Source organism: Nicotiana tomentosiformis, chromosome 11, assembly GCF_000390325.3.
Source record: "Nicotiana tomentosiformis chromosome 11, ASM39032v3, whole genome shotgun sequence".
NCBI classification, from domain to species: Eukaryota; Viridiplantae; Streptophyta; class Magnoliopsida; order Solanales; family Solanaceae; genus Nicotiana; species Nicotiana tomentosiformis.
In genome coordinates this window covers 30,883,252-30,910,165 of record NC_090822.1, presented here as the reverse complement: position 1 = coordinate 30,910,165, position 26,914 = coordinate 30,883,252, and the positions used below count along the sequence as shown (strand labels likewise).

The window sequence follows — 26,914 nt, the reverse complement described above, 5'->3', positions numbered from 1 at the left end:
AAACATGGTAGTCATGACTTTTCAAATGGCTCAACTTCCCTACCTCCATATCTACTTTTTTTCCAAGATTCGACGCATAACCCTCAAGCATCTTCAATTTCGTAACCCAATCACAAATTTGTCGTCTTTTCTCCAAAGTGAATGTGTAACTTGCTTTGGGCTTGAACACCTTACCATTGTTTGTTGTCTGCAAATATAATTCAGGCCGCCTGCAATATTCTTGTAAGTCCATTCTAGCCTTCTGGTTATCTTTTGTCTTACCTTTAACATCCATCACTGTGTTGAACAAATTATCAAAATAATTCTTCTCAATATGCATGACATCAAGGTTGTGTCGGAGAAGATTATCCTTCCAATAAGGCAACTCCCAAAATATACTCTGTTTCATCCAATTATGATTAACACCATATCCGGGGAATCTATAAGGTGGAGCCTCAGTAACTTTACTAAAGTTCTGGACGCTCTCCCAAATTTCCTCACCTGAAAGTATCGGAGGTGGAGAATCATATTCCACTTTATTCTTTTTGAATGCACTTTTCATCCTTCTAAACTCATGATCATCAGGCAAGAATTGACGGTGACAATCAAACCATGATTGCTTTCGCCCATGTTTCAAAGTGAACGCTTTACTATTTTCCATGCAGTAAGGATAAGCTAGCTTCCCAACAGTCATCCACCCAGACAACATTCCATACGAAGGAAAATCATTAATAGTCCACACTAAATTAGCACGCAAATTGAAATTCTGCTTGGTTGATATGTCATATGTTTCAACACCATCATACCACAATTGTTTTAGCTCATCAATCAAAGGTTGCAAATATACATCAATCAAACTTTTCGAATTACGTGGACCGGGGATAATACAATTTAAGAATATATATGGACTAGTCATACACAACTCAGGTGGTAGATTATAAGGTGTAAGAAAGACAGGCCAACATGAATATGGTGTCGCAGATATAGAAAAAGGCGTGAAGCCATCCGCACACAGACCTAACCGAATGTTCCTTGGTTCACTAGCAAAATCTGGATATGTCCTATTAAAGTGCTTCCAAGCTTCTCCATCTGAAGGATGACACATAACACCAGGTGGTCTTCTATTTTCAAAGTGTCATCTCATATGAGGAGCAGAACTCATCGACGCATATAACCTCTTTAACCTAAGTATAAGAGGTAAATAATGCATCACCTTGACAGCGACCATATTCCCGCTGGAAAGCCTCTTGAAACGAGGCTTTTCGCAAAATTTACAACTGTCTAAAGTTGCATCATCTTTATAATATAATATGCAACCATCTTCACAACAATCAATTCTCATTGACGAAAGTCCTAACTTAGAAACCAATCTCTTTGCCTTATAGAAATCACCAGGTAAGTTGATATTAGGGTCAACTAGTTCACTCATAAGGTCAATGAAAGAGTCCATGGCTGCTTGAGAAATATTCCAATTAGATTTGATACTTAGTAATCTAACTGCAACAGGCAGCTCAGAGTGCAGACTTCCTTCACGTAGTGGACGACTAGCTTCCTCTAACTGTTCATAAAAACGTTTTGCGTCATCATTAGGAGTTTGTTCAACATTTTCATTGGGCTCACCCCCGAAGTGCATCCCAAAAGCATCTACAACCATATCCTGAATTCTAGAATCAAGATTTGTATTCTCCACCGACCTACTACTTTCACCAACAACCATGTTATGAAATATCCCACGGCTACCATCGATCTCTCCATGATTAGTCCACACAAAGTAATTCTCTAAACCCCTTCCTATAAAGATGAAGCTTAACTTCTTCCGATTTTTTAAACTTCATACAATCGCACCTGACACAAAGGCACCTAATTACTCCTTCACTTTGGTATGGTGGAAGTGATATTGCATGTCTAATAAAGTCATTAACCCCTTCTATAAAATTCTCCCGCAATCCCCGCCGATTAGGATAATTCCTATTATACATCCAAGTACGATGTTCCATCTATATAAATAAAACAAGAACAAATTAATTTATTCTATAATTATAAATTAATTATATCTTTTTAGTTAATTCAAGATAATAATTGGCTCCTAATTACACCAATTTATATCCTAAAAGTTCAATTCATATCCAAAAGGTCCAATTCATATCTTAAAAGTTCAATTCATATCCTAAAAGTTCAATTCACAAGAACAAATCCTAAAAACTAAAATTTCAATTCATATCCTACGAGTTTAAACATAAACTAACTAAACTAAAGAAATTCAACCCATACCCTAAAAGTTCGATTTACAAGAACAAATTAATTTATTCTACAATTATAAATTAATTATATCTTTTTTAGTTAATTCAAGATAATTATTTTTTTCTAATTACACCAATTTATATCCTAAAAGTTCAATTCATATCCAAAAGGTCCAATTCATATCTTAAAAGTTCAATTCATATCCTAAAAGTTCAATTCACAAGAACAAATCCTAAAAACTAAAATTTCAATTCATATCCTACGAGTTTAAACATAAACTAACTAAACTAAAGAAATTCAACCCATACCCTAAAAGTTCGATTCACAAGAACAAATCGTAAACCCTAGATTCTAACTAAACCTACGAGTTTAAACATAAACTAACTAAACAAAATAAATTCAACTGATACCCTAAGAGTTCGATTCACAAGAACAAATCGTAAACCCTAGATTCTAACTAAACTATTCATGACAATACAAAGTTAATAATTCAATTCTAACTAAACTATTCAAGACAATACAAACTCAAAATTGAAACACTCATCAATTAAAACTAATTCATAACTAATTGACTAATTAACAAAACTAATTAGTTAATAAAACTAATTAACAAAACTAATTAAAACATGATCTAAACCCTAATCCTCAATAAAATGTAATGTTCGAATAATTGAAACTAATTCATAACTAATTAACAAAACCTAGAAATAATAAATAAATGAGTTGTAATTCAAACCTAGAATTTTTAGGAGATGGAGAAGGAGAGGGGCGGCAGTGGCAGTGGCAGCGGCGACGGCGACGGCGCGGCGACAGCGAGGGCTGGGCGGTGGCGACGCGGGGTGGGGAATGGGATTTATGTGAGGGAAATAGAGAAGGAAAGGGGAAGGTTTTGAGTGAGGGAAATAGAGAAGAGAGGGGAAAATAAGAGAGAAATGGGGGTTTCCCCGTTTTTCAATTCTCTGATTTCAGAATTACCGACCAAAGTTGGTCGGTAATTTTGGTCGGTACATTAAGTGTTGACCGTTTGACCAAAAACCGACCAACTTTGGTCGGTTGTTTTTAAAAAAAAAATTAAATTCTTTTTTTTTGTGTTTTTTTCCTTAAAATATTATAAACTATTAAAAAAAATATTATATACTACAAGCATTTATTTTATTTAACTATGCAATTATTATAAATAATTATAAACTATAAGCATAATCTTTATAAATAATTATATTAACTATTTAATTTTAATAAATTATAATAGCATTTATCTAAGTAAATTTTCTAAGTTATAATTAAGTATGTGAGTAATTTCTCACACACACACATACACTATATTGTAATTGATGCTAATAACTTCTCTTTTTATTCGTTCATCACTAATAATGCATGACATAGATTAATCGATATATAGGTCGAGACGTTTTGATGAATCATTGATTAATATTCATCGATACATCTAAGTAAGTTATAAGTTGATGAATCAATTTACAAATAGATATATTTGATGATAAAGTATATATACTAATTAGTATCTTCCCAAGTCTATCCCTAAAAGAACCCGACCCTGTGGTCCTAGCGCTTCGTGTTCTTATATATATATATGTATATATATACACACACAAACACACTTCATTGTAATACTTTAACTATATATATAGCTTGTTATAGTATATATTAGTGTGTATATATATAGCTTGTTAAAGTTTGACCATGTTTGACCTATTAATTTAACTCGTTTACTTAATACTAATAGCTTCTTTCGTTTATTTAATTTGTGATCCATATATATATATATATATATATATATATATATATATATATATATATATATATATATATATATATATATATGTCAAAGATGTTTAGTATTAATTCTTTTATTTTTCATTCATTCATCACTAATAATGCATGGCATAGCTAGATTAATCGATATAGGTCGAGACGTTTTGTTTTTACTATTAGTCGATATAGGTCAAACGTTTTGTTTTTAATATTCATCGATGCATCTAAGTAAGTTATAAGTCGATGAATCAATTTACAAATAGCATGTTATATATAGTATATGTTAGTGTATTCATTATTTGTATTACAAAAGTGTTAACGAATTACATTTATATTATTTAGATAGTAAATATAAAAGTAATTCGAAAGTTTGACCAATGTTGACGTAATAACCGACCAACTTTGGTCGGTTATTTTGCAGAAAATAACAATTACCGACCAAAGTTGGTCGATAAATGCTTCCCCTACATTAACCGACCAACGTTGGTCGGTAATTTTAAATATAAATTCTTAAATATTATAAAACATTTTAAATAATAAAATAATTATTAAAATTTAAAAAATTAGATCCAGATTACCGACCAACGTTGGTCGGTAATCCAAAATTTTCTTGTCTGACCAACTGGGTCAATTCGTTGACCAATTACCGACCAACGTTGGTCGGTATTTAGTTTTAAAAAAATGTAAAAAAAAAATTCCCAGTTTCCGTCCAACCTGGACGGTTTTTGGTAGCTTTTTTTGACCATTTGATCGATTTTTAGCAGATTTTTAGTAGTGTTTGTTGGTAGCGATTACAATGATTTCCACTGCGCATGATATGGCACACACAATTAGTTGCTCTTGCTCCCTAATTTAGATTAACAAATACAATAGATAACAACCATCCAAACTATTTATACTTCTTTTCGCAATACATATGAAAAGAAGATTTGTGTTTCAATGGTCAGGGCTCAAGCAAGACTCTCGTTGAAGTAGGAACCCTTCTGTCTCCATAGGGTCACCAATGACGCAGAATGTAAGGAAGGGAGTAGAATTCTTCACTTCTACAGTCACCCTTGTAGGACGTGAATGCGTACCACCAGTGATTGCCTCTGTCATTCCATGTCTGATTATACCTTCTCTGTAGTGTGTTGTCTAGAAAATAAGCCACGATTCCCGCAACAAAAGCTTTCGACGAAAAGGGCACATTGACCATGTCGTTGAGCTGAACAATAAGAAACCAGAAAAGCTCTTAATACAAGACTAGAATGAAACACAAGTCAAATGTTAAGATATACATTCAGAAGGTTAAAATGCAAATTTAATTTGATATATACCCATCTTCTATGCGTGTGAACAGGTCCATAACCAGCAATAGCAGTATACTCATTGAAGTACTGTGGCACGGACAAACCCAGAAAGATGGAGAAACCTAATATAAACTTGGTGCGGAAACTATTAAGATTGCAAAACTGAAGGAAGCTTAAGCCTCCGGCTCCTGCCAAGAATCAACATAAGAACCAACAATCTTATTAATTAGCAAACTATATGAATAACATGAAAGATTTTGGCACTGATCCAGCGCATGTGTTTGCCTTACTATATTTGCATACCTACATAAGGGAACAGAAGGCAATACAAAGCACCTACAATGGGCGTTGGAATTGAAGCAAAGAACGCTCCATATTTCCCTGATGATAATAGTGTTGTCAAGATAAATCCACATAGGGTGGGGGAGAGAGAGCAATCAAGCATCAAGATAACCCACAAAAATATAATTGTACGACAAAACAGTTAGATTTACCGAGAATTGAAAAGAAAATCATGAACCCAGCAGATATCTGGACAACTCTTCTACTACCAACACGTGTCTGTGCTATAAGGCCAGCATTCTCACTGCATGTGAACAAAGGAAAAGTCAGTTCTTCATAGTCAACTAATGTAATCCTAAGAGACTATTTGCTAGCTGCAGAAGGTTTTCGTCTGGACTTACACAGAAACAGAAGATCCAATCCCAGTGCCAAACAATCCTGATAGTAAAATCCCAACTCCCTGAGGTAGAAGCAGGATATTTCAAAATAAAGAAAGCAAGAAGGTTCATCTTACGAAGAAACTTAGGGAGCAAGGTTGCAGGGGTAGCTAGGGAGCCCTTAGTCAAGAGGTTAGTTACCCTCTTCGGTATCGGCAGAGAAAGTAGAGTACAGTAAGAGCACATCCTTGGGATATTTTCCTCTATTTATTTTGATTAGTTTCCTTTGGTAGTCTTTTATGTAAGTATATAAATATGTTGTAGTCATGAATAGAAGATACTTCTCCCATATATTACATGGTATCAGATCCCATAGTCTCCATCATTTGGCTCTTTTTCTAAAGAGATTCGGATCTTTAAAGGATCACAATTGAGTGGTCATTGTGTTTCACCTAAGTTGCTCAAACTCTTTACTTTCGGTGCCACACCGATATTGATACGACGTGGGTGTGGATGTGGGTGTTGGATCCGTACTGGATCTAGTCAATCAATTTTGGATACTTTGACCAAAATTGACCGGGAAAATTCGGGACAAGTATAATAATTTCTAAAATTAAAACAAATGCTAAGGTAAAATTGAAGAAAATGATTATCTTGTATATAGAAATTTCTATGTCAGTCTTTTTCCTTTTAACTCCTTGAATTCTCTTTTGGAAATGTAAAAGGCCTACAACTTCCGGTTAGTAAATACTTTTTTATTTTCTTATTAGCTTAGTTCAAATGTTAATATCCTTCACTTTTTTATGGTTACTAAACTTGTAATCCTTTTCCTGCAGTCTACAAGCAACACATAAGTTTTTTTACATAATGACTCATTCTTTAGGCATAATTTTATAACTCTAATTTTAGATATTTAAATTATTTTTTACTGAATCCCTACATCTGTATCTGTACTTAGATCTGTCCCAAAGTCATCTTCGGATGTATCCTTGGATCTGTCCCTTTTACCTCCTCCTCTCCCTCAATCCTCACCCCATCCACAACTATGGACTCTATGAAATTTCTCCTTCGATTTGCAACCGCAACCCTGTGGGAAAACATGGTATTTGAATCCCCTTCCTTTAACTAAATCGCCGCGATTTTTACCGCCAACTGCTAACTCGACTATTTCCCTCTTAACCTCCCCCAATTTCGCTTTCTCAGATTCATCTAGCTCTTTCGCCCCTTCCCCTCTCTCTAGTTCTCCCAATTCATGCATGAGCTCCCTCATTTTAACCTCTACCCTCCCAAAAACCTCTTTATTCCACCTAATAATATCTCCCTTGAGCAATTTAAGTTTCTTCAAAAGACGGAATGAAGGTGTCCCTGATACCCCGTAGCTTGTCCACCATTCTTTCACTTTGTCACCAAATCCTGGTCAACCACATGTTCTCGAATCGGAAAGGAACACGCACCCCATCCCTCTGTATCCATCTAGTAAGATAGGCAAATGATCCGAAGTCAGCCTAGGTAAAGGAATCTACAGCACATTCGGCACCAGCTCATCCCAGGAGGACGATATCAGAAATATATCAAGTCTAGACCTTGAGTTGGACTCCTCACAATCGCATCCGACAAAACTTCCATTTTGGTCTCCTGAAAACAAACTAGATTGGCACCCTACTCTCTAACTCCCACTTTGATGATGACCCTTTTGTTTGGGTCATTCATCCCCCTCACATTCCATGAAAGAATCTTAACTTTCATAAGTAACAATATCCCCATTTTCCCCATCCCCCCTAGCCGAGCTCCCTTCCTCTTTGTCACGCACCCGGCCCCTTATCTGGTACACCAATACATCCCCTAAATTATTTTGCTTATCACCTTGATCCAACTCCCTCCCTGCACCATCATAAAAAGATTGTTGCTCAATCTCCCTCAACAGTTCTAACACCCTATCTTCCTTCCATTCAAAAGAAACACCTAAAAACTTCCCAAAGTTTAATAGTTTATCCTTCGTCCAGAAGGACATATCCCCTCCTCCAATCCGTAACGAAATTGGACAGGCGTCTTCTATATGTACCCTTTCCTTGCTCCTACCGGAGGAATACAAGACCATAACATTGCTAGCAATAGGGACTTTAGGTGCTGGAAGGATTTCGCCATTTCCTTGAGAGGCACCAACCTTTGACATTAACACCCTGCTGCTATAGGAATGGTCAGAGACGCCAGCAGGGTAACGGGGAGGAAGAAAGCATGGAACCCTTGGCGGCATATTAACTGGAATTACTGTTCCGGCATTAACATCAATTGGGGCAGGCGCAATAATCTCCCCGGAAGAAGAAAGTGCTTGAAGTGTAACCTCAGCACAGCTAAGCACAGGAGAAGATGATAGGGTGATGGAGCTGGGTCCATCAGAGGCGGGAAGCCGAGGAACAGCGGCCATCAAAGAGGGGCGCAGGTCACTAGAGTTTGGTGAAGAAATACCACTGTATGAAGCACCATTGGTAGAAGAAGGAGCGACTATTCCCATATGCTTAGGAGCCTTATCAGACGCAACTTGAAATAATCTGGGGCCCTTAGGATCAATTCTAACATAATTGGGAAAAGTTATTGGGTCCATGTGTAGAGGCCCAGGCCTATACTTGCTGAAAACTTGGCCCGTCCTATGACAATTAAAAGAGAACCAGTCCATTCTGCCTTTCCAGCCCGCATCACTAACCCAGGGGCATTCACGTCTTTTCCTCCTGATAAAATTTTGTCTTCTTCTCCCAAATTCAAACCTCCCGTCTCTTCTCGATCTAACGTTTAATTCCGGCTTGGTCCACTGATCCGGTGAGTCCTCCCCTCCTTTCAGAGACTGAGTTCCCCTCCCCTCCGTTCTATTTGTCCTTCCTTTTTCTTCCGCCACTACCACAGGCATAAAGATAGGGCGACATTCAGGGCTCAACTAAACTCTATACCTCAAATAGTCATCTTCCACCACAGTGGAGACAGGGATTCTGCCCCCTTTCCTCACCACAATCCTCACTCGCGAGAGATCGTGTAGGCTGCAAGTGACATCAATAAAATCCCCACAGATTTTTCCAATCTTCTTGAATAGGTCAAGACACCAAAGATGCACCGGGAGACCCACCATGTTGACCACCAATGTTTCGCCGGGGAAATAAGGGTCGAGACACCCGTCGTGCTCCACCCATCTATCTAGCTTTAAGTTCCCATCGAACCACTTGTTTCCTCTGACAAGAATTTCTGAAGCTTGAGACTCGTCGACAAATCGAAAGAGATATTGCGTGTCCCCCAGTTGCGATATTTTCAACCCGTTATTGACGTTCCATACCTCTGCTGCCTAGTTCCTATCAGCCTCAGGAGAACCAACCCATTTGAAAAAGACCCAATTAGACAAGATTCCAAGAAACCCTTGCGCCTGAGAGTGTGCTCCTCAGACAGCGAGAAGTGCGGCTCCTACCCTACGTCGAGCTTTCGATGGCATCTTTCCCCAAGTTCTAGGGCTGGCCAAGTGGCAGCTTTGATGAAAAACATGTTTTCCAGCTTTCTAGATTCTAGAGAGAAGTAGGAGCTTCTCTCTCTAAAATCCATCATATCTAAATTCGGTTATCCCAAAATACTATCTATAGCTCCGGCGCTGCACGATGCCGGAAAAATCAAAGAATGCCACCGGAATCTGAAGATTTTCGCCGGAAAATAGAAAACATCTTCTGATTTAGGAGGAACTGGGATGGGTAGGCTCGGAAAAGCCTCGCGAAGAGGCTGACTGAAGAAGAAGTAGTGAGGTCTGGTCGGAAAAAGCATCGCCCGTTGCCAGAAAATAGTGAAAGTCGTCGGATTTTGGAAATTCTTGGATGGGTAGGCTCAGAACAGCCTCGCGATGAGGGTGTCTGAAGAAGAAAAAGTGAGATCTGGTCGGGATAAGCCTCACGCGCCAGCGCGTGGCTGAGAAGTCGTCGGAACTGGGCCGCGCGTGAGGGCGCATGAGTAGTCGTACGCCGGAGATTTTAACTGGGTTTTGGTCGCGATAGGCTTGTCTCTTGGAGGGTGGTGATACAATCCTAGGATTCATGAAAGAGAAATGTTTCGGGAAAAGTGCCTGAGAGCATTTTACCAAATTTCTTGTACTCCTAGGAACCTGATTAGCTGAGTAGCTTTGAAACATATTCTATGCTACTTAAAAGGAGCTCGTGGACTCGCATATTATAAGGCAACCACAGACATAGTCACATTGAGTTCTTTGCAGAAACTGACTGGGGTGGATCTAAAAGTGATTGGAGATCTACTACTGGCTATTGTGTCTTTGCTGGTGGAAATTCGGTAAAGTAAGAAACAAAGTATTGTATCACGGTCCGGTGCAGAATTTGAGTATGGAGCTATGACAAGGTCTACATATGAGATCATATGGGTACATCATCTTGTGGTAGAAATTGGGTTGAAGCTCTTTGCACTAGCAAAACTCTGGTGTGATAATTAGTTGTTCTTCATATCGCCTCAAATCCTATATATCACGAAATAACTAAGCATACAGAGGTTGATTGCCACTTTATTTGTGGAAAGATTTCTAAAACTCAATTTTGCACTAGTCATGCGAAGACTCGCGAACAACTAGATGATTTGTCCACAAAAGCATTGAATGAAACTCGAGTTGATTATCTTTGTAAAAGGCTAGGCATGATCAACATCAATGCTCCAACTTGAGGGGAGTGTTACAGAATAATTAGTAGTTAATACATTACTTTCCATATATAGGTGACAATTATAAGAGCAGATGCTTAGGATATTTTCCTTTATTAGTTTTGATTAGTTTCCTTTGATAGTCTCTTATGTAAGTGTATAAATACCTTGTACTCATGAATTACAATCCTTCACGGCAGAAAATGAAAGAAAGAGAGCAGAGAAGAAGAGAATATTTCAGGGGAAGCAAGAGAGAAAAAACTATTTGACTTCCAATCCCTTAAGCACATAAATTATGATATCTGGTATCTCAAGAAGTATCATATCTGCCATGTACTGTCACAGCCTAAATGGATCTATGCAAAATAACTTTATAACAAAAGTTACTCAAATTGGCATTATATTAAAATTAATGGTTCCAAGTACGTGAACCAGATTAGATATGTCGGGTTGCAAACTTGCAGTTGAGTGGACACATATTTTGACTTGTGTTATGGGAAGAAAGCCATTCTAGTTAGAGTTGGGTGTTGGGATTTCGTAAAACAAGTCATTATTCTTATGGTAAATTGTGCATGTGGAAAATGCTGAGACTGGAACAGATCGACAATGTTCCAATTTTGTGTAGTTCTCCTAATCTACTTGCCTACTTCACATAGACCTCCCTAAAAGTTCTACGCATCTGATTCCGAGTAAAGCTCCACTTAAATCAATCCAACAGAACTTTTGAGCATGGCCCCTGCGCAAGAATAACACAGCACAAATCGAGAAATGACCCATTCTTTTAAAAAAAAATTCAATCCAACCGGACTTTCTCTTTTACTCTTCTTTGCTTACTTTACAAGAGGGAGAGAGGAAAGATTCAAGGGAAGAAAAACTGTTTACCTGCCAACCAGCACCACGGCTTAGTATTGATGGGGGCACAGGAGTGCCAGATGTGTGTCTTGCAATTGCAATAAAAGAACCAGTGGACTGAACACCAAAGAGTACAAGCGTGAAAAGAAGTTAGTTCAAGGCCTATATCTTTAAAAATAAAAACATCTGTTTCTTCAGGAAAAAAAAAAGTATCTGTTTCTTCAGAAAAATGGTAAACAGAGAAGAGGATCACACAAGAATTGCCGTCACTCTCCTATAAGAAGAGGATCAAAATATGAGTGTGTGCCCCACGCGTCTTCTCCATGGAACCACCAGCCAGATCTTTACCGGCGAGTGGAATACATCCCTTGCCTTAGCCGCCTAATGTGAACCTCTTCACCGATCCGAATGCTCAGACGAGCAGTAATGCGACGGCAACTGCCGAGCAGTAATCAGAAGAGTACCTTGATCTTTTAGCTGAAGATTGTAAGTATACACTAGTTGGGAAGTTCTGGTTAGAATCATGAAGAGGAAACAACAATTGCACTAGTGAGGGTTGTTTTACTCAGCCTCCCATTGCACTTAAGGAGAAAGGAAGGTCTGGTTAGCATCCTGTCCCCAGTTGGAAAAGTAATTGCTCTATACTTGGCTACTGTTATTAAAACAAAATGAAGTTTGGGTCAATTTTAAGAGGTCGGGGAGTGAGATTAATGATGACTTTTGGCAGAAAATAGAATATGAGAACATTCCTTCTTATTGTCTTAAGTGCTCACATCAAGGGCATTTGGAAGAGCAATGCAAAAAAAAAGAATGGAATGTTGAGGATGATGAACAAACTAAGGTTGGCAAAAATGATAATGGACAGAACAAAGATATAAAAGAGTTGAAGCACGTGGCTGAGAATAATAACATAGGGGGAAAAAACAACAGGGTGAATATCTAAAGGACAAGGAGCAACCTTGGAGCAATCCCAAAACGAAAAAGAGGCAAAAACAAATGTACGTTCATAAGAGTAATGCATCTCCTAGACGGCTTTAGCAATTAAACAGAATCTACAGTGAACAATGCAACTCAAGATCATGTGGGTGCACAACAATGTAACTTGCCTGAGGTTACGGCTTATGAAGAAGCTTAGGGGTTAGGGTGATCGTAATGAGAATACTAATGATGCTATGTTGAGAACAAAAGGAAATAATGAAATTGCACCCGACCGACAAAACTTTTATATCGGATGAGCACACTGTCCCACCGAAAAAGAGTTCCTCGACCAACGAACGAGATCACTATGGTAGAAAAATTGCTATTTTATGAGGTTGATTTGGAATACGAAGTCCACGGAGACAAGGACAACAATGGAGGTGACAAACTAATCAATTGCAGCTATCGTTCGAACTTCCACCTTTAGCTTTCATACATTAATTACTTTCTATCAATTGCTTAGCCCTCCCAACCAAGGATTCTCAATTCATTCATGAAACATCTACATCAACCTTAAATGCATCAGCCCCTTCTTTTGTTTCTAGTTTGAGCAAGAAAGTCATTTTAGCATGGAAGAGGAGATCGATGCAACAGAGGTTCTCGTTAACTGATGAAGATTTTTCTGAAGATGACAGACATGATTTTGGAAAGAAATATGGAGGAAAAAGAAATTAAGAAAATAAAAAAACAAGATGTGTCAAGATCTGTATTTGGATTTGTGTGTGCAGAAGAAAAAGGGATTCTAAATAGGATCTAAAAGAAAAACGGGGTCAAGAATAGCCTTTTTCTCTAGATCCTTCAAACATATCATATAAAAGTCAACAATATATTTTATCCATTATGAAATTACTCTTGAATTTGAAACGAATCACCTCAGAATGGAAAAGGATGCAAAAAGGGCGAGGACAAAAGAGGGGGAGCACAAAGAGAGAGAAAATAGATGAAGATTGAGATATCTGTACCAACCGCCAGAAGTGTCATAATTCCAAGTAGCCCAATGTAAGGCAATCAAGATCATACTCGAATAAGCAAAAGAAATTAACACAAGGAGCTACTTAAACCCTAAGCTCGTTTGGTACTAGTGACAAGGAATAAATAATCTCAGTATTAAATTTGAAATAAATTTATCGCACGTTTGGTTGGGATAAAATTGCGGTATAATTAATTTTAGAATTATACTGTTATTGTTATCCTGATAACAATTCCGGAATAATTAATCCCCGAATAATTAATACAGGAATAACTTATTTTCCAACTAAACCATAAATGTCTACAAAACCTGCCAAAATAAGATATTCCCTTGTCCTAATTTATATGATAATCTTTCTTTTTTAGTCATTTGGTTCTATATTTGGTAACAATTTAACTGTAACTTCCCCTTTATAAAATGATTTCTGGCCATACAAATTTTCGTATTAGATCAATTCAAAAAAATTTAGTTATATATTTGTCCAAGCACTGACGGGTAAACAAACCTCTACAAGAGCAACAAAAGTGGCCATCATCATAGCAAATGCTTCACCGACATCAAATGAAGGAAGTCCCCATTGGAAGGGGTAAGGAATACTAATCCTGCAAATTAATGCCAGCGTGGAATAAGAGGAAATCGTTAAAGTTACAAATTTAAGCAAGTAATAAGTAGTATGGAATGTTTTTCAAACAATGTGCATCCCTTGATACAATCATAAGACCATGAGTTAAAAAAGACTTGGTTCAAAATATAAAGTAAATTTTGTTCTGCTCCTACATAGGAGTAGTAGCAATGAAAATAGTTTAAAATTGACCAACAAACAATCTATGCAGTCTACAACATGAGAATCAATACATTAGGGAAATTAAAAGGAAAAGGACAGGAAGAGCACTTGCCATGGAGCACCATCAATGAGTCTAGCACGATCAGTTCTGCAGCTTGCTTGTGTCTTTGGTGGCTTTCCATTGTAAGCCCCACGCACGGTGAGTAGGTGTGCATAAATCCATACAATGGCCACCGTGATAGTAACAGTAAAACTATCAAATAACGTCTTCCTTGGGCATATCAAATAGGCAAAATACTGCAATAACAAGAACGTGTACCTTTAATTTATACCTACAATGTCTTCCATGTAAAATAATGTTCAAGTGAAATATCTGATTTCTAGACAAAGCATCCCACCTGAGAGAAAATGACCAAAAGGACTAGCTCTGGCAACCCAACTTCAACACATTTGGCAACCTAAACAAAGACAAAGTAGATTTAACAATCATCCTACAGTATCATCGTAATGCAAGATAACATCAACACTTATAAATGTAGCGAGTTGTGATACTTACCCCACTAAAACCAAACTCATAAAGCCCAAAGCCAACAAGAGAAACCAAAGGAACAACTGAAAGTGGGCTCAAAAACCTAAGAATCCACGGAAAGTAAAATGCCTATTAGAGCTAGTGTACGTGCACGAAGCACTCAACATAACTGATCAGCAGACATCAAACCACCGAAAAGTGATCCTTATTAGAACAATTAATCTATCATTAGTAATATCCAAGAGCAGAAAAGTATGTGCTTGATTGTACAAAACCAGATGCTAGATGAGAAGGCCAGCTCAGATGTAGGGAGAGATCTTGTGTTATAACAAACCGTGTAACCTTGCCCCAGAGACCACTGAAGCCTAGGACTATCTGAAGTGTTGAAGCCGCAATATGTGCACCTTGAGTCGCCCGCATTATCTTCTTGAATTTCTGATGAATCATATAGGAAACATAAACAAAAACATTAAGACCCAATATCACCAAGATGCAATGGATGACTCCCTCTGTCTCAAAACTTCTTCCGACTAGTAGAGAAGTTAAAGAAATGGGCACTGACATGAATCATATATTAAGCGGAAAGTAAATTATTATGTGTAGTATTTAAATTTGGTTCTCAAAATGTTATTGCGGAAAATTATAGTTAGTGTTTGGATTTGGTTTTCGAAAACAGTGGTATATTTGGAGGAATCTTCCAAAATTTATAAATTATTATTTTCTTTCAAATGTTTGGAGGGGTCGAGCCACGATGTCTGAATAGCCACTAAGTTATGATCACAGATCGTAATGAATTTTTTTTCTATTGGATGATGTAATTAATCCTGTCATAACAGATTACTTGCCGCTTATTTTATGTTATAAAATCAATGCTATTAAATAGAATTACTTATAATTACCTTTTGATAACTTAATGATGTAAATATCTTTTACACCGTCAATGCATAGAACTTAAACTCTAATTTTAAACCGAGTTTAAGTTATATACAAGTCAATATAGGAAATTTTTAGGTAGTTTTACATGTTGTGGCAAGTAACCTGCTTTAGTTTCAAGATGCTTATATGTAGATATTCTTTGGATGGCGGTATATATAACTTAAAACTCTTTTAAACTAAACTAACTCTAGTTGGTTCTCCCAGCATCCTACCTAAATGACAATAACTGTTGAACTGGCTCATTCCATGCATTCCCCAACTAACTCCATAGAAAAGCTATATAACTAGACCAATATCTCTGCTTTTGTCTCCGACATTCAACAAATAATTAGTTGATGAATAGATGATCAAAACAATAGAAGAGAAATGACTGAGTGTTTGAAGAAGACACCAACCGAAACAGGGTCTTCATCACTCCATCGTCCAGAAATGATAATCGAGATTGTAGGTGCAACGAAGGTGTAAGACCCTCCCATCACAGCAGGCAGTCTGGTCCCAAAGAGAGACTGCAACAAGGTGTTCAGACCAGCAACGAATAGCAATGTCTGAATAACTTTGGCTTTCTCCTCCTGCAAATTAACGGGCAGGTATTCTTTCATTAAAAACCTATAACACTACTTGATCAGTTCAAGTGAAATTCATACTTTAAGTCGTTAATTAAGTAGTTCAATGTGTCTGGAAGCCTCACATTTCCACCTCCCATTTGTGGAACCAGAGTTGTAGGGATGATAACTGTTGTACCAAGCATAACAAGATAATGTTGAAAACCGAGAAGAATAGCCTCAGCTGCATTCCAGCAATTTGACAAATAAATCAGCATATCCCACGATACAGATGGTGAAGCCAAATTAAATTTTTTTTTAAGAACATTTAACTTTAACCAATACAGAGAAGCGTTCCACAACATTTTTGTTCAATAGCAGTAACAGGAAAACAAGAAAATACTTTTTTTTTTATCGGTAGAAAACAAGAAAATACTTTACAGAGTAAATACTATGTCAGCCACCAAATAATACTCCCTCCGTCCCAATTTATTTGTCACTTTTGCTTAGTTAATTTGACTAATTTTTGAAGCTAAATTAAACTAGATCAACTCAATATTTTAAAATTAAAATTTAGATATATTTAAAACTATACGAAAGTTCTATAAGTTGAAATTTTTCTCATGTCAAGAGGATGAAAAAATACATTATAAAAGGTTGGTCAAGATTCACACAGTTTAAATCTCAAGAAGCGAAAAATGACACATAAATCGGGACAGAGGAAATAGTAGTTTATACAGTCAGCTCTCTAGTTTATACTAGAGATCTCTAAGCTGTTTTGAAAGTGAAGCTGAATGGGATAAGGAATTGTGGATTATAACTTATAGCAGAGACCTAATTTGGTTCGGTGTGAATTTCCTGGCCTGCACGTTACTTCATGTATAGGATCAGATTGTAGGAGTTAGTCTGTGTGGTGTACTTGTATACGCTCCTTGGGTTGTATTATATAACCCAAGGTAGGGACGTGAATATAGAACATACAGAAAAACAATAGAACTTCCGTGAGCCTCAGCTGCTCTTGCTTATGAAATTTTAAACCAAAGTTGTAGATCCTGAAGTATTCCTACACGCCACCAAGTCCAAACCCCACACAAGATTCTCAATCATCCTCTGCTTTTTCTCCAGCCCAATCGAGTCCTAGTTTTCATCGGATTCGCAAAACTCCGAACCCAAAGAGATTTGTGGTTGTAACCTCCTTCTGCCTCGCCGAAAAAAGTGGCTGAGGGAGACTCAGTAGAAGGAGAAGAAAATCAGGAAGTCTTCAGTCTGCAAGTAGAAGAAAGCTGTGAGGCACAACAGAGTGTGGTTTGTAGTGGTGAAGAATATTCCAAACCTTGACTTGAATGTTGCCAACCCTACAGGTAATATTCTTCATGTATCTTCTGAATCTACTTTGGGGTTGAATGAACAAGAGGCCATAGAGAATATGTTGTTAATCGCTGCTGAGGGGAGTTTAGTTGGTGGTTATGAAGGTGTTTCTGAAACCATTGGGTCTCAGGCTGAAGGTGATAGTCTACAGGTAGAGGGTAGGGAACTGGTGCCTGTTGAAAATCTGGCACCTGATCCCTCAGCCCAAGAGGAGCCCTCTGCTCCGACTTGGGATGAAACCCCCAGTTATTCAAAAGAACCCCAGGTCAGTACTGATCTCGCTCCCTCTCCTCATTTCGTTGCTGAGCCATTAACCATTGTTGTTCCTGAGATGAGATCTATTTCTGAGGAAGAGAATAAGGATAGTGAGGAAGATTATGAAATATCTATGTTGCTAGTTTTATTGTTGCTATGAGTAGTAGGGAAACTCCCAAAAAGCCCACTCGTAAAAGACCTACTACTAGGCTGCTAAAGAAAGGTGGAAAGTTAGTGAATCAAGAGGTAGTGCCTCCATCAATTGTTGTTGATGTTGATGACGAGGTGAATGAGGAATCTAGTTCCTTAATTCGTAAGTCCTATAAGAAACCTACAGTTCCAAAATATAGGAAAGATTCATTTGTGAAAGTGATGGAGGTTAGCAATGTTTAAGTGGAAAAGTCTGGTGAGAAAGTGGCTGAGGAGTCTGATGAGAAAGTGTCTGAAAAGTCTGAGAAAAGGTGTCTGAGAGGGTATCTGAGAAATCTGCAGAGCAAGGGAAAAGTGTGAGAAAATTTGTGAAACGGAAGGTTGGTGGCAATGAGGAACCCGGTTCCTCTAAGAAGGTCAAGGTGGGTGTGGCCAAGGATGAAGGAAGAGAAAATATTAGAAACCAGAAGGTGCTGTGGGGCAGAACATTTGCTCCTGATATTCTTGACATGACAGTGATGCGTCAACTGGTTGATATCTGTGAATTTCAGTAGTGGACACATTTGTTCACTACTGAAAGCCCTAAGGTGTATGAGGCGGAGGTGCACAATTTCTATGCTGATATATTCACCGTAGAAGATGACAACATATGCCTGAAAGTGAATAGTGTGGATTTTGTGATGGATGAGGTTGTGCTTGGAACAATTCTGGGAGTGCCTACTGGCAGCATATCATCCATTGAGGGGACTTGTTCTTCTAACTTCAGAAATGCCATTTTGAAGGATGATGCAGTACAACAGGGGGAGCGGGTATATAAGAAAGCCCTCCTTCCCGTGTACCAATTATTGTTCGAGATGGTGAACAAGGTTCTGCTCCCACGTGCAAAAAGGCGTTCCATTACGTCACAAGCAGATATGTTCCTCATGGAAGTGCTGGATGCCTACTCCACTATCCATTTGCCGGGTATCATGATTGAAAACATGAAGAAAGTGGCTGATTTTAAGGATGGTAATCATGGGTTGCCCTACGGGTTCTTACTAAGGTATTTGAGTTCTTCAACGTCTCTTTGGGAAAGGCTACAGTGGGTACTCGCAAACAGACCTTCTCCAAGACCACCCTAGAAGAGTGTGAGTGCATCGATAAGAAAGGAGGGATTGGCAGCAATTCTACTATCTCTCAACTGATTGAAGCTTAGAACATTGCTAATGAAGAGATAAGGAATTTGAAGGCTCGGAATGTCATTCTTGAGGGACAGCTTAGGAAGGCCCAGGAGGCACCTGGTTCCAGCAGTTCACAAGGCGCAGAGGTTGCCCGCCTGACCAAGGAAAATGCTGAACTCAGGAAACAGATCGAGGACCTGAAGGAGAGGTTGCTTAATGAGCAAGTGTCAGCAAATGCTCGAATGGATATTCTACTTAGAACCCTTGCCTCCACATCTCTGCCTCCCCCTTCCAGTGCTCCTTAAAAGTCATTCCCTTCCTAGTGTCCAGTTCAAGTTGCATGTCCTCTGTTTTGGTCCTTTTTGTTTTGATGTGTTTAGTGGCTGGTACTTTTTCTATTGTTTTATTTTGTGGATGGTTATGTAACAAATGGTACTGCTAATTCTGCTCCCTGTTTATTTCCAAATTAATGAATATCTCATCCTTTTGCTATGCATGCCTTGCTCTTATGCTCTGTTCATAGTCATGTTTGTGTGCATGAATTAAGCTTGCTAGACTTCTTTTTGCTTATTACTATTTACTAATCTTTTTATGATGCCAAAAGGGGGAAAATTAATTGAGGGGGAACAAGTTCAGAGGGAATACAGGAAATATTTATGGTACTTTGGTTCTCAAGGGGAATTTCAATTACAAGTTTGTCATCATCAAAAAGGGTGAAATTGATAGGTTATGTGTCCAGTTATGTTTTGACGATCTTACAAACTTAATGGTAAGAAACCAGATAGGGAACCTGTTCCATATCCTCAACGTGCTCAAGATCAACAAGTCTCAAGTCTGGACATGTTCCAACACTCAGAGTCAAAGAAATAACAGAGGGAACAGATGGATATCAGTTCCCTTGCTGAGTGTACTAGTCAACACCCCACAGTTGTAAAGTCGCTGCAATTGTTCCTCTGCACACACGCAATAGTGCAAACAGTGCAGCAGTCACTTTATGGGGAATGCCCTTGTACCAAATATGCTTGCATCATTCAAGTGATGTCACTTGTGTAATATTAACATGAAACAAAGGGAAAACAACATACTTGCACATTCCAGAATTCCTCAAGCTTTCTCTCAAGTGTGTTGCCAACTTGCAAGTGACACTCAGGGCATCAAGAACAAAGAACATCATAACGAAGGACCAGTTTCCTGCATTGAGTTATTACATGTCCTTAGTTATGTTGTACCTTTGTTAAAGTGATTTACTTGTAATTCCTATTTAACTTAGCTATAAGCATTGTGTAGAAAACCTTTTGTAAAATAATAAACCTTGTGTTTGTGTCTTGACTAGAGTGAGTCGAGTTGTGAGCTTTGTAATAGAGTTATTACAAAGAGGCTTGTAATAGAGTTATTACAAGTGAGTGAGGCATTAAGGTGTTAATTCCTAGGTTACAATAGGTTGTAATTTGAACTTGCTCGGTTAGTAAAGTTGAAATCCTACGAGTGTAGGTCGTGGTTTTTAATCCCGTGAGCTGGGAGTTTTCCACGTAAAACTCTGTTGTGTCATTTACTTATCTCTTTGTGTGTGTTCTGTGAAAACTGATAGAGAACCCGGTTTTCCATACAGTTTGGTGGACCCTAAGGTTCTATCAATTGTTATCAGAGCGGATTCTTTCTATCAAGCTAACACCTAGAAAGGATCTTCATGGCTGCTCCACCAAACTTTGAAGAAGGCCAACCTACCTATAGACCACCAAGATTCAATGGCCAATACTACGGATGGTGGAAGACAAGGATGCATGATTTTATCATGGCTGAAGATTCAGAGCTTAAGATGTTATCTGTGATGGTCCTTTCGTTCCTATGAAGACCATTGGTGAACCAGCAGTGATAGTTCCCAAGACAAGGAAGGAGTACAACGATGCTGATCACAAGGCGATAGAAAAGAACTTTCGAGCAAAAAAGATCCTCATCTGTGGTATTGGACCAGACGAATACAACAGGATTTTTGCATGTCAATCTGCCAAGGAGATCTAGGAAGCTCTCTAAACAGCACATGAAGGGACAACTAAAGTCAAGCAGTCAAAGATTGATATGTTAGCCACTGAGTATGGACTCTTCAGGATGAAGGATGATGAGTCCATTCAGGACATGCACACTCGCTTCACTTCCATCATCAATGAGCTCTATTCTCTGGGAGAAATCATTCCAAGGAACAAACTTGTCAGGAAAATACTTAGTGTATTACATGATTCCCGGGAAAGCAAAGTAAATACTATCACAGAGGCAAAGGATCTACAAAAGCTGGCCATTGATGAACTCATTAATATTCTGAAAACTTATGAAATGAAGAAGAAGAAGGATCATGAGAGAAGAGAGCCCAAAAGGGAGAAGAACCCGATCTTCAAGACAGACAACAGTGACTCAAGTGGTGAGGGCGCTGATATGGCTTACATGACAAAGCGATTTCAGAAAATGGTTCGCAGGAATGGAGATATTCCAAAAAGGGGTTCGCAAATGATCCAGCTTCCACTTACCATCAACAGTAATATCCTTCGCCGACAGTCCTCTTGGTGTGCTATTATATGAAATAATTTGGGCAATAGCTCCCATATCAGTCCAGTTATCCCACCAAAGACTTGAAGTGCCAGAATTAATCTTCAAGAGTAAGTTTTCCTCAACCTCCTCTTTAACTTGGATAAGTTTTTTCCAACTGTGTGACTGACCTGTTCTCCAAACATTTTCTACAGGGTATGATAGTCTGCAGTATTTTGTGTTGAGGAAGTTAGACCATAAGGTGTTATTGGTCCTATATATTCACCATCTTTTCTTTGCTAATGCATCACTAAAATCCAGCAAACTTCTAAATCCAATGCCCCTTCGACAGTTGGGAAACACATGATAGACCAGAAACTCCAATGAAACTTCTACTTTTCTTTCGAAGACCCCAGAAAAATCTAGCCATGTGCCTCTCAATATGCTTGAAAGTAGATTTTGGAGGTTCCAAGGCAGCTAGAAGATGAGTGTGCTGGGATTGGGGATTGCAAAACATGTTTTCTCTCGCCTTCTTCTCCTCATCAACTTATTACTATTTGTCCTTTAAAGATAAAACTCTCAAATTATCTTGTGTAGAGAATCCAAATTATTCAGTTGATGTGAACTCTGAGGGTTAGCGATATCATCGACAATACCCTCCACCTACTGTTGAGGTGAATGAAAAAGGGGAAGAAAATCCTAACCTTAAGTTTCAAGAATGGGAAAGCAAGATGTGCTAGTTAGGAGTTGGATCACTGGAAAATGACGGAGGAGTCAATCTTGCTTATCATTGGTTGCAATACTTCCAAGCATATATGGAAAAGTCTTGAGGATAATTACCTACAAGCTAACAAGGACAAAGAATTCAACTTGAAACGACTTCAAGGTATCAAGATGAGTCAAAAATGATAGATGAGTACATAAAGGAGTTTAAGGGAATGTTTATTGAACTTACAGCTATACACAAACCTTTAGATGAGGACAACAAAGTTGTAAGCTTTGCTAAAGTTCTTGGAAGCAAGTACAAAAACCTAAGAATAATAATGTGGGGTAAACCTCCATATTAGTTTGCAAATGCGCTAAGGGGTTTTGACATGAGTGGAAAAGATGGTAAAAAGGATCATGTAGATCAAGCAATGGCCTTCCAAGCTCAAAGAACTCAAGGCTCCTTTGGAAGAGGAAGACGAAATTTCTATAGAGGGAGAGGAGAAGGAAGAGGCAGAGGATTCAGCTTCAAGCAAAACAATCAAAATCAGATTGGAGTAACAAAAAGAAAGCACAAATATGTAGTAGACACTGGGCTGAATGCCAATATACCTATGTGCTTATGGGTTGAAGCAATTATGATAGCTATATTTGTTATAACTTCCAACGCTGCTTTTGAGAATTGAAACACCATTTCAGAAGTTATATGGAAGAAAACCAGATTATAGTACTCTAAATATTTTTAGTTGTAGATGTTTTCCACGTCTAAAAAGATATAACAAAAAAAAGTTTTCAACCAAAAACCTTTGTATTTTAATTGGTTATTGTTTATTGCACAAAGGATATAGGTGTTATCATCCTCAAACAAAAGAAGTTTATATTTCAAGGCATCTAATGTTTGATGATCAGTGCTTGCCATATGTTTATAGTGTGCCACAAAATTGTACAGGTTCAAGTCCATCACTGTCAATATACAATGAATTCATCGAATCAATGGCCACTACAGATACCTCCCATGAAATATATTCTAACAGTGAGAACTTACCGATATAATCGAGGAAGCTACACCACTCTAGGTCTCTCATGCACCATTTCACATTGAAGAGCCACTCTTGGTTTTTCATGTTGCTGATCATAACGAAGAGGCAGCTAAACCAATTTTAGATGTACATCAAGCCCCACAGAAGCTATAGAGCGATCACCACATGCTATCACTATGTGCTCCACTGAGAATTCTACTCAAACTGAACCTCCAGGTATTAACCTAATCGTTGACTTCACTAAATGCCATACTGGTGATTGTTCTGTTGCACCAACTAAATAAGATGAGCCCTAGCCTCCTGCTCATCACATGACCACCATAATAAAGTTTAAAAATATGGCCCAGCCTCCAGAATTCATGAATTCACCGTCGTCGCTAGTTGCTGCTTCTACAAATAGACGAGCCTAAAAGTGTCAAAGAGGCTATCTCAAACCTCACTAGCACAATGCAATGAAGGATGAAACGGAGGCTCTACATCAAAATGAGACTTGGAAGCTTGTTCACGTGAATCGCACATGAATATGATTGGCTTTAAAGGGGTATTTAAAACAAAATTGAAGTCAGATATATAGTACATTAGGTAGATTCAAATCCTGGCTAGTTGCAAAAGGATATAATCAAAAGGAAGGCTTTGATTTTGGAGATAAATTCAGTTCAGTTATTAGTTCAACAACTATACGCACAATCCTAGCCTTAGCAGCAACAAAGAGATAGCCACTTTGACAACTTGACGTTTTAATGCATTTCTACATGGGCGACTTAAAGAAGCTGTGCATATGAAGCAACCTCCTGGATTCATAGATAATATTGCTTCGCATCATGTATGTTTGCTCCAACTTGCCATCTATGGTTTGAAATAAGCTCCAAATGCTTGGTTTCGACGATTTACTGAGTTTCTTCTTCATCTGGGTTTCAAAAGAAGTCATGTTGTCTAGCATTGACACAATAATCCTACTACTATATGTTGATGACATAGTAGTAACAGGTGACAATAAAATATATTGGATTCATTAATCTCTCAATTGACCTCACAGTTTGCCTTGAAGGACTTGGGAATCCTGCACTATGTTTTAGGGATTGAGGTACTCCATTCACTAAAGGCCTCTAGTTAAGTCAAAGAAAATATGCAAAGGATGTCCTTTAAAGAACTATGATGGTTTGTGCTAGAAAAATCAACACCCTACTATCACAAAAAGGTGACATTCACGATGCAACCGACTCACCAGTGGACCCTTTTGAATACAGAAGCGTTGTGGGCGCATCACAATATTGAATATTGGCACCCAGATCTCACTCATTCAGTAAATCAAGAATGTCAATTTATGCAATCACCTTCAACAATACATTGGCAAGGTGTAAAGAGGATTCTTCGATATCTAGTTGGAACTACACATTTTAGCCTTTGGATAACTTCGACATCTTCTCTAAAACTCATTGGACTCTCAGACACTACACAAGTTGTCCTATCACTCGAAGATCCACAATTGGTATTTGTGTTTTCTTGGGCTCTAATTGCATATCTTGGTCTTCAAAGAAACAACAGACTGCACCCCCTGTCTAGTGCCGCAACTGAATATCATGCACTTGCCTCCTTAGCTAGTGAGCTCATGTGCACATCTCATCTTTTGCAACACATTGGCGTTCGTCTTCTACATTAGACATCTCACAAACTGTTGAGCTGAGCTTAAAATGATTTTGATGATTAACAAACAATTGACAAAGAACCAGGTTTTTTCGAGGATATTTTTATACTAATATACAGGATTGCAGATGTGACGAACAAATATCAAAAGAAATAGGACTAAACTTGAAAGAACCAAATTATCTGAGGAGCGATAATTAGAAGCTAAAAAGTTGATTCCTAATGCAAGACGGATTCCTTGGAAGATTCAATTTGTGAGCTATAAGGAATATAATAACAGGATAAATTCGTGTTCAAAAAGGATTCATCAATTGTGGAAATACTTGCATTAAAAAAAGGCGTGTGGAGTTGGAAACAAATGAGAATATCGAATCCTAGAGGAATTGTTTTTCTTAACCGAAATAATCTAGATTTTGGAGCATTAATTGAAGTAGATTTCAGCCAACCTCACTCCTATATAAAGCATCACGATGCTGCTACTACTGAAGGCTACTGCTATTTCATGAAAATACTAAAATTACTCTTGGTAAATTACAATCATTCAATAATATCCTTTAAAGAATTCAAGTTGCTCAACTAAACGACCAGGTCAAGAAGACGAAGCTACTTAAGTTCTTTAGTTGTTTAGGGTTGAGTCATTGTTCTTTAATGATTACCTATTTTGCTTTTGAGAAGTGTAATCGTAGGTTTTGAAATTGTTGAAGAGTTGTTTAGCTTTTTAGGCTAGAGTTTACAGTCTCGAAAGGGGTAACTACAATTGAGTTGATTGTAGGGGCTGAAGTAATAGAGTTAGTTCCTTTAGTTATTGAGTTGTAACCTAAAACCGATCTTTGAAGTTGTTGAAGTTTTGAGGCAAATCCTATGAGGTATGTCATGGTTTTTACTCCCTTGAGTAAGGAGGTTTTTCACGTAAAATATGTTGTGTACTTCAATTTCACACTTTGATTTTTATTTGTGTATGAAATACATAAGTTAAAGAACTAGGTTCTTTAACATGCGAAAGTTGGGTAAGACACAATTTACCCTCCCTCCTCTTGTGTATAGGTGCAAGCTAAAATAATAATTGGTGTCAGAGCATGTTCTTTCAAAGTAAGGCTAATGCCTTGAAAGGATCCGAGATGGCAGCACCATAAGGCTTTTAAAGACAATCAACCACAAGACCACCACTATTCAACAGGAAGTACTATGGATGGTAGAAATCAAGAATGGACTTTCTAGAAGGTGAAGATTTGGAGCTCCAGGACATTATTTTGAGAGGTCATAAGATTCCCAAGGCAAAGGACGACAAAGGTCAAATAACTGGTTCTAAAACTAGGGCGCAATATACTGACGAAGATGTCGAGGCTGTTCAGAAGTATGCAAAGGCTAAAAAGATTATAATCTAGAACATTAAACCTAATGAGTATAATTGAATCTCTGCATGTACCACTCCTAAGTAAATTTGGGATGCTTTGTATACTGGTCATGAAGGAACAAATCAGGTCAAACAGTCCTTGATTGACATGCACATAAGGCAGTATGAACTTTTCAAGATAAGAAAGGAAAAGTTATTTAAGAGATGCATACCAGGTTCACAACCATTACTAAATGAGATAATCTTTCCTGGAGAATCATCCTAGAAACAGAACTGTGAGTGTTTTGTCACCTTCCTCGAAAAGCAAGGTTCGATATTACTAAAGGTAGGGACCTTGAGACTGTGAGAAGGCTCAGGAGAAAATATGTTATTGATATTAGATGATAAATATAATACAAGAAGTCCTTATTTATAGCTATATACTACAAGGAGATATTACTCCTCTTCCAATATGGGACAAGACTACACTATACATATATGTAAACTAACACTCCTCCTCAAGCCAGTGCATACACATCTGTACCGAA

General features: G+C 37.9%; 1 protein-coding gene across 4 annotated transcripts in view; it reads right to left on the bottom strand.

The window, feature by feature from the left end:
- Positions 1-4,808: 4,808 nt before the first annotated feature.
- Positions 4,809-26,914, bottom strand: part of LOC104099341 (nucleobase-ascorbate transporter 6-like) — a 36,274-nt gene continuing 14,168 nt past the window's right edge. For 2 of the 4 annotated variants that reach the window (XM_070188693.1, XM_070188694.1), the window contains 13 exons: positions 16,341-16,438; positions 16,048-16,221; positions 15,051-15,151; positions 14,744-14,819; positions 14,586-14,645; positions 14,300-14,484; positions 13,909-14,005; positions 11,486-11,572; positions 5,963-6,021; positions 5,774-5,865; positions 5,583-5,660; positions 5,307-5,467; positions 4,809-5,194 (listed from right to left, as the gene is read on the bottom strand). In XM_070188693.1, the coding sequence (XP_070044794.1) occupies positions 4,988-5,194; positions 5,307-5,467; positions 5,583-5,660; positions 5,774-5,865; positions 5,963-6,021; positions 11,486-11,572; positions 13,909-14,005; positions 14,300-14,484; positions 14,586-14,645; positions 14,744-14,819; positions 15,051-15,151; positions 16,048-16,221; positions 16,341-16,438 (1,475 nt within the window). In that variant the 3' untranslated portion in view covers positions 4,809-4,987. Of the gene's footprint in view, positions 5,195-5,306; positions 5,468-5,582; positions 5,661-5,773; positions 5,866-5,962; positions 6,022-11,485; positions 11,573-13,908; positions 14,006-14,299; positions 14,485-14,585; positions 14,646-14,743; positions 14,820-15,050; positions 15,152-16,047; positions 16,222-16,340; positions 16,439-23,394; positions 23,489-26,914 lie in introns of those variants that run through there. The other 2 variants (XM_018771828.2, XM_070188695.1) reach the window with 2 other exon arrangements.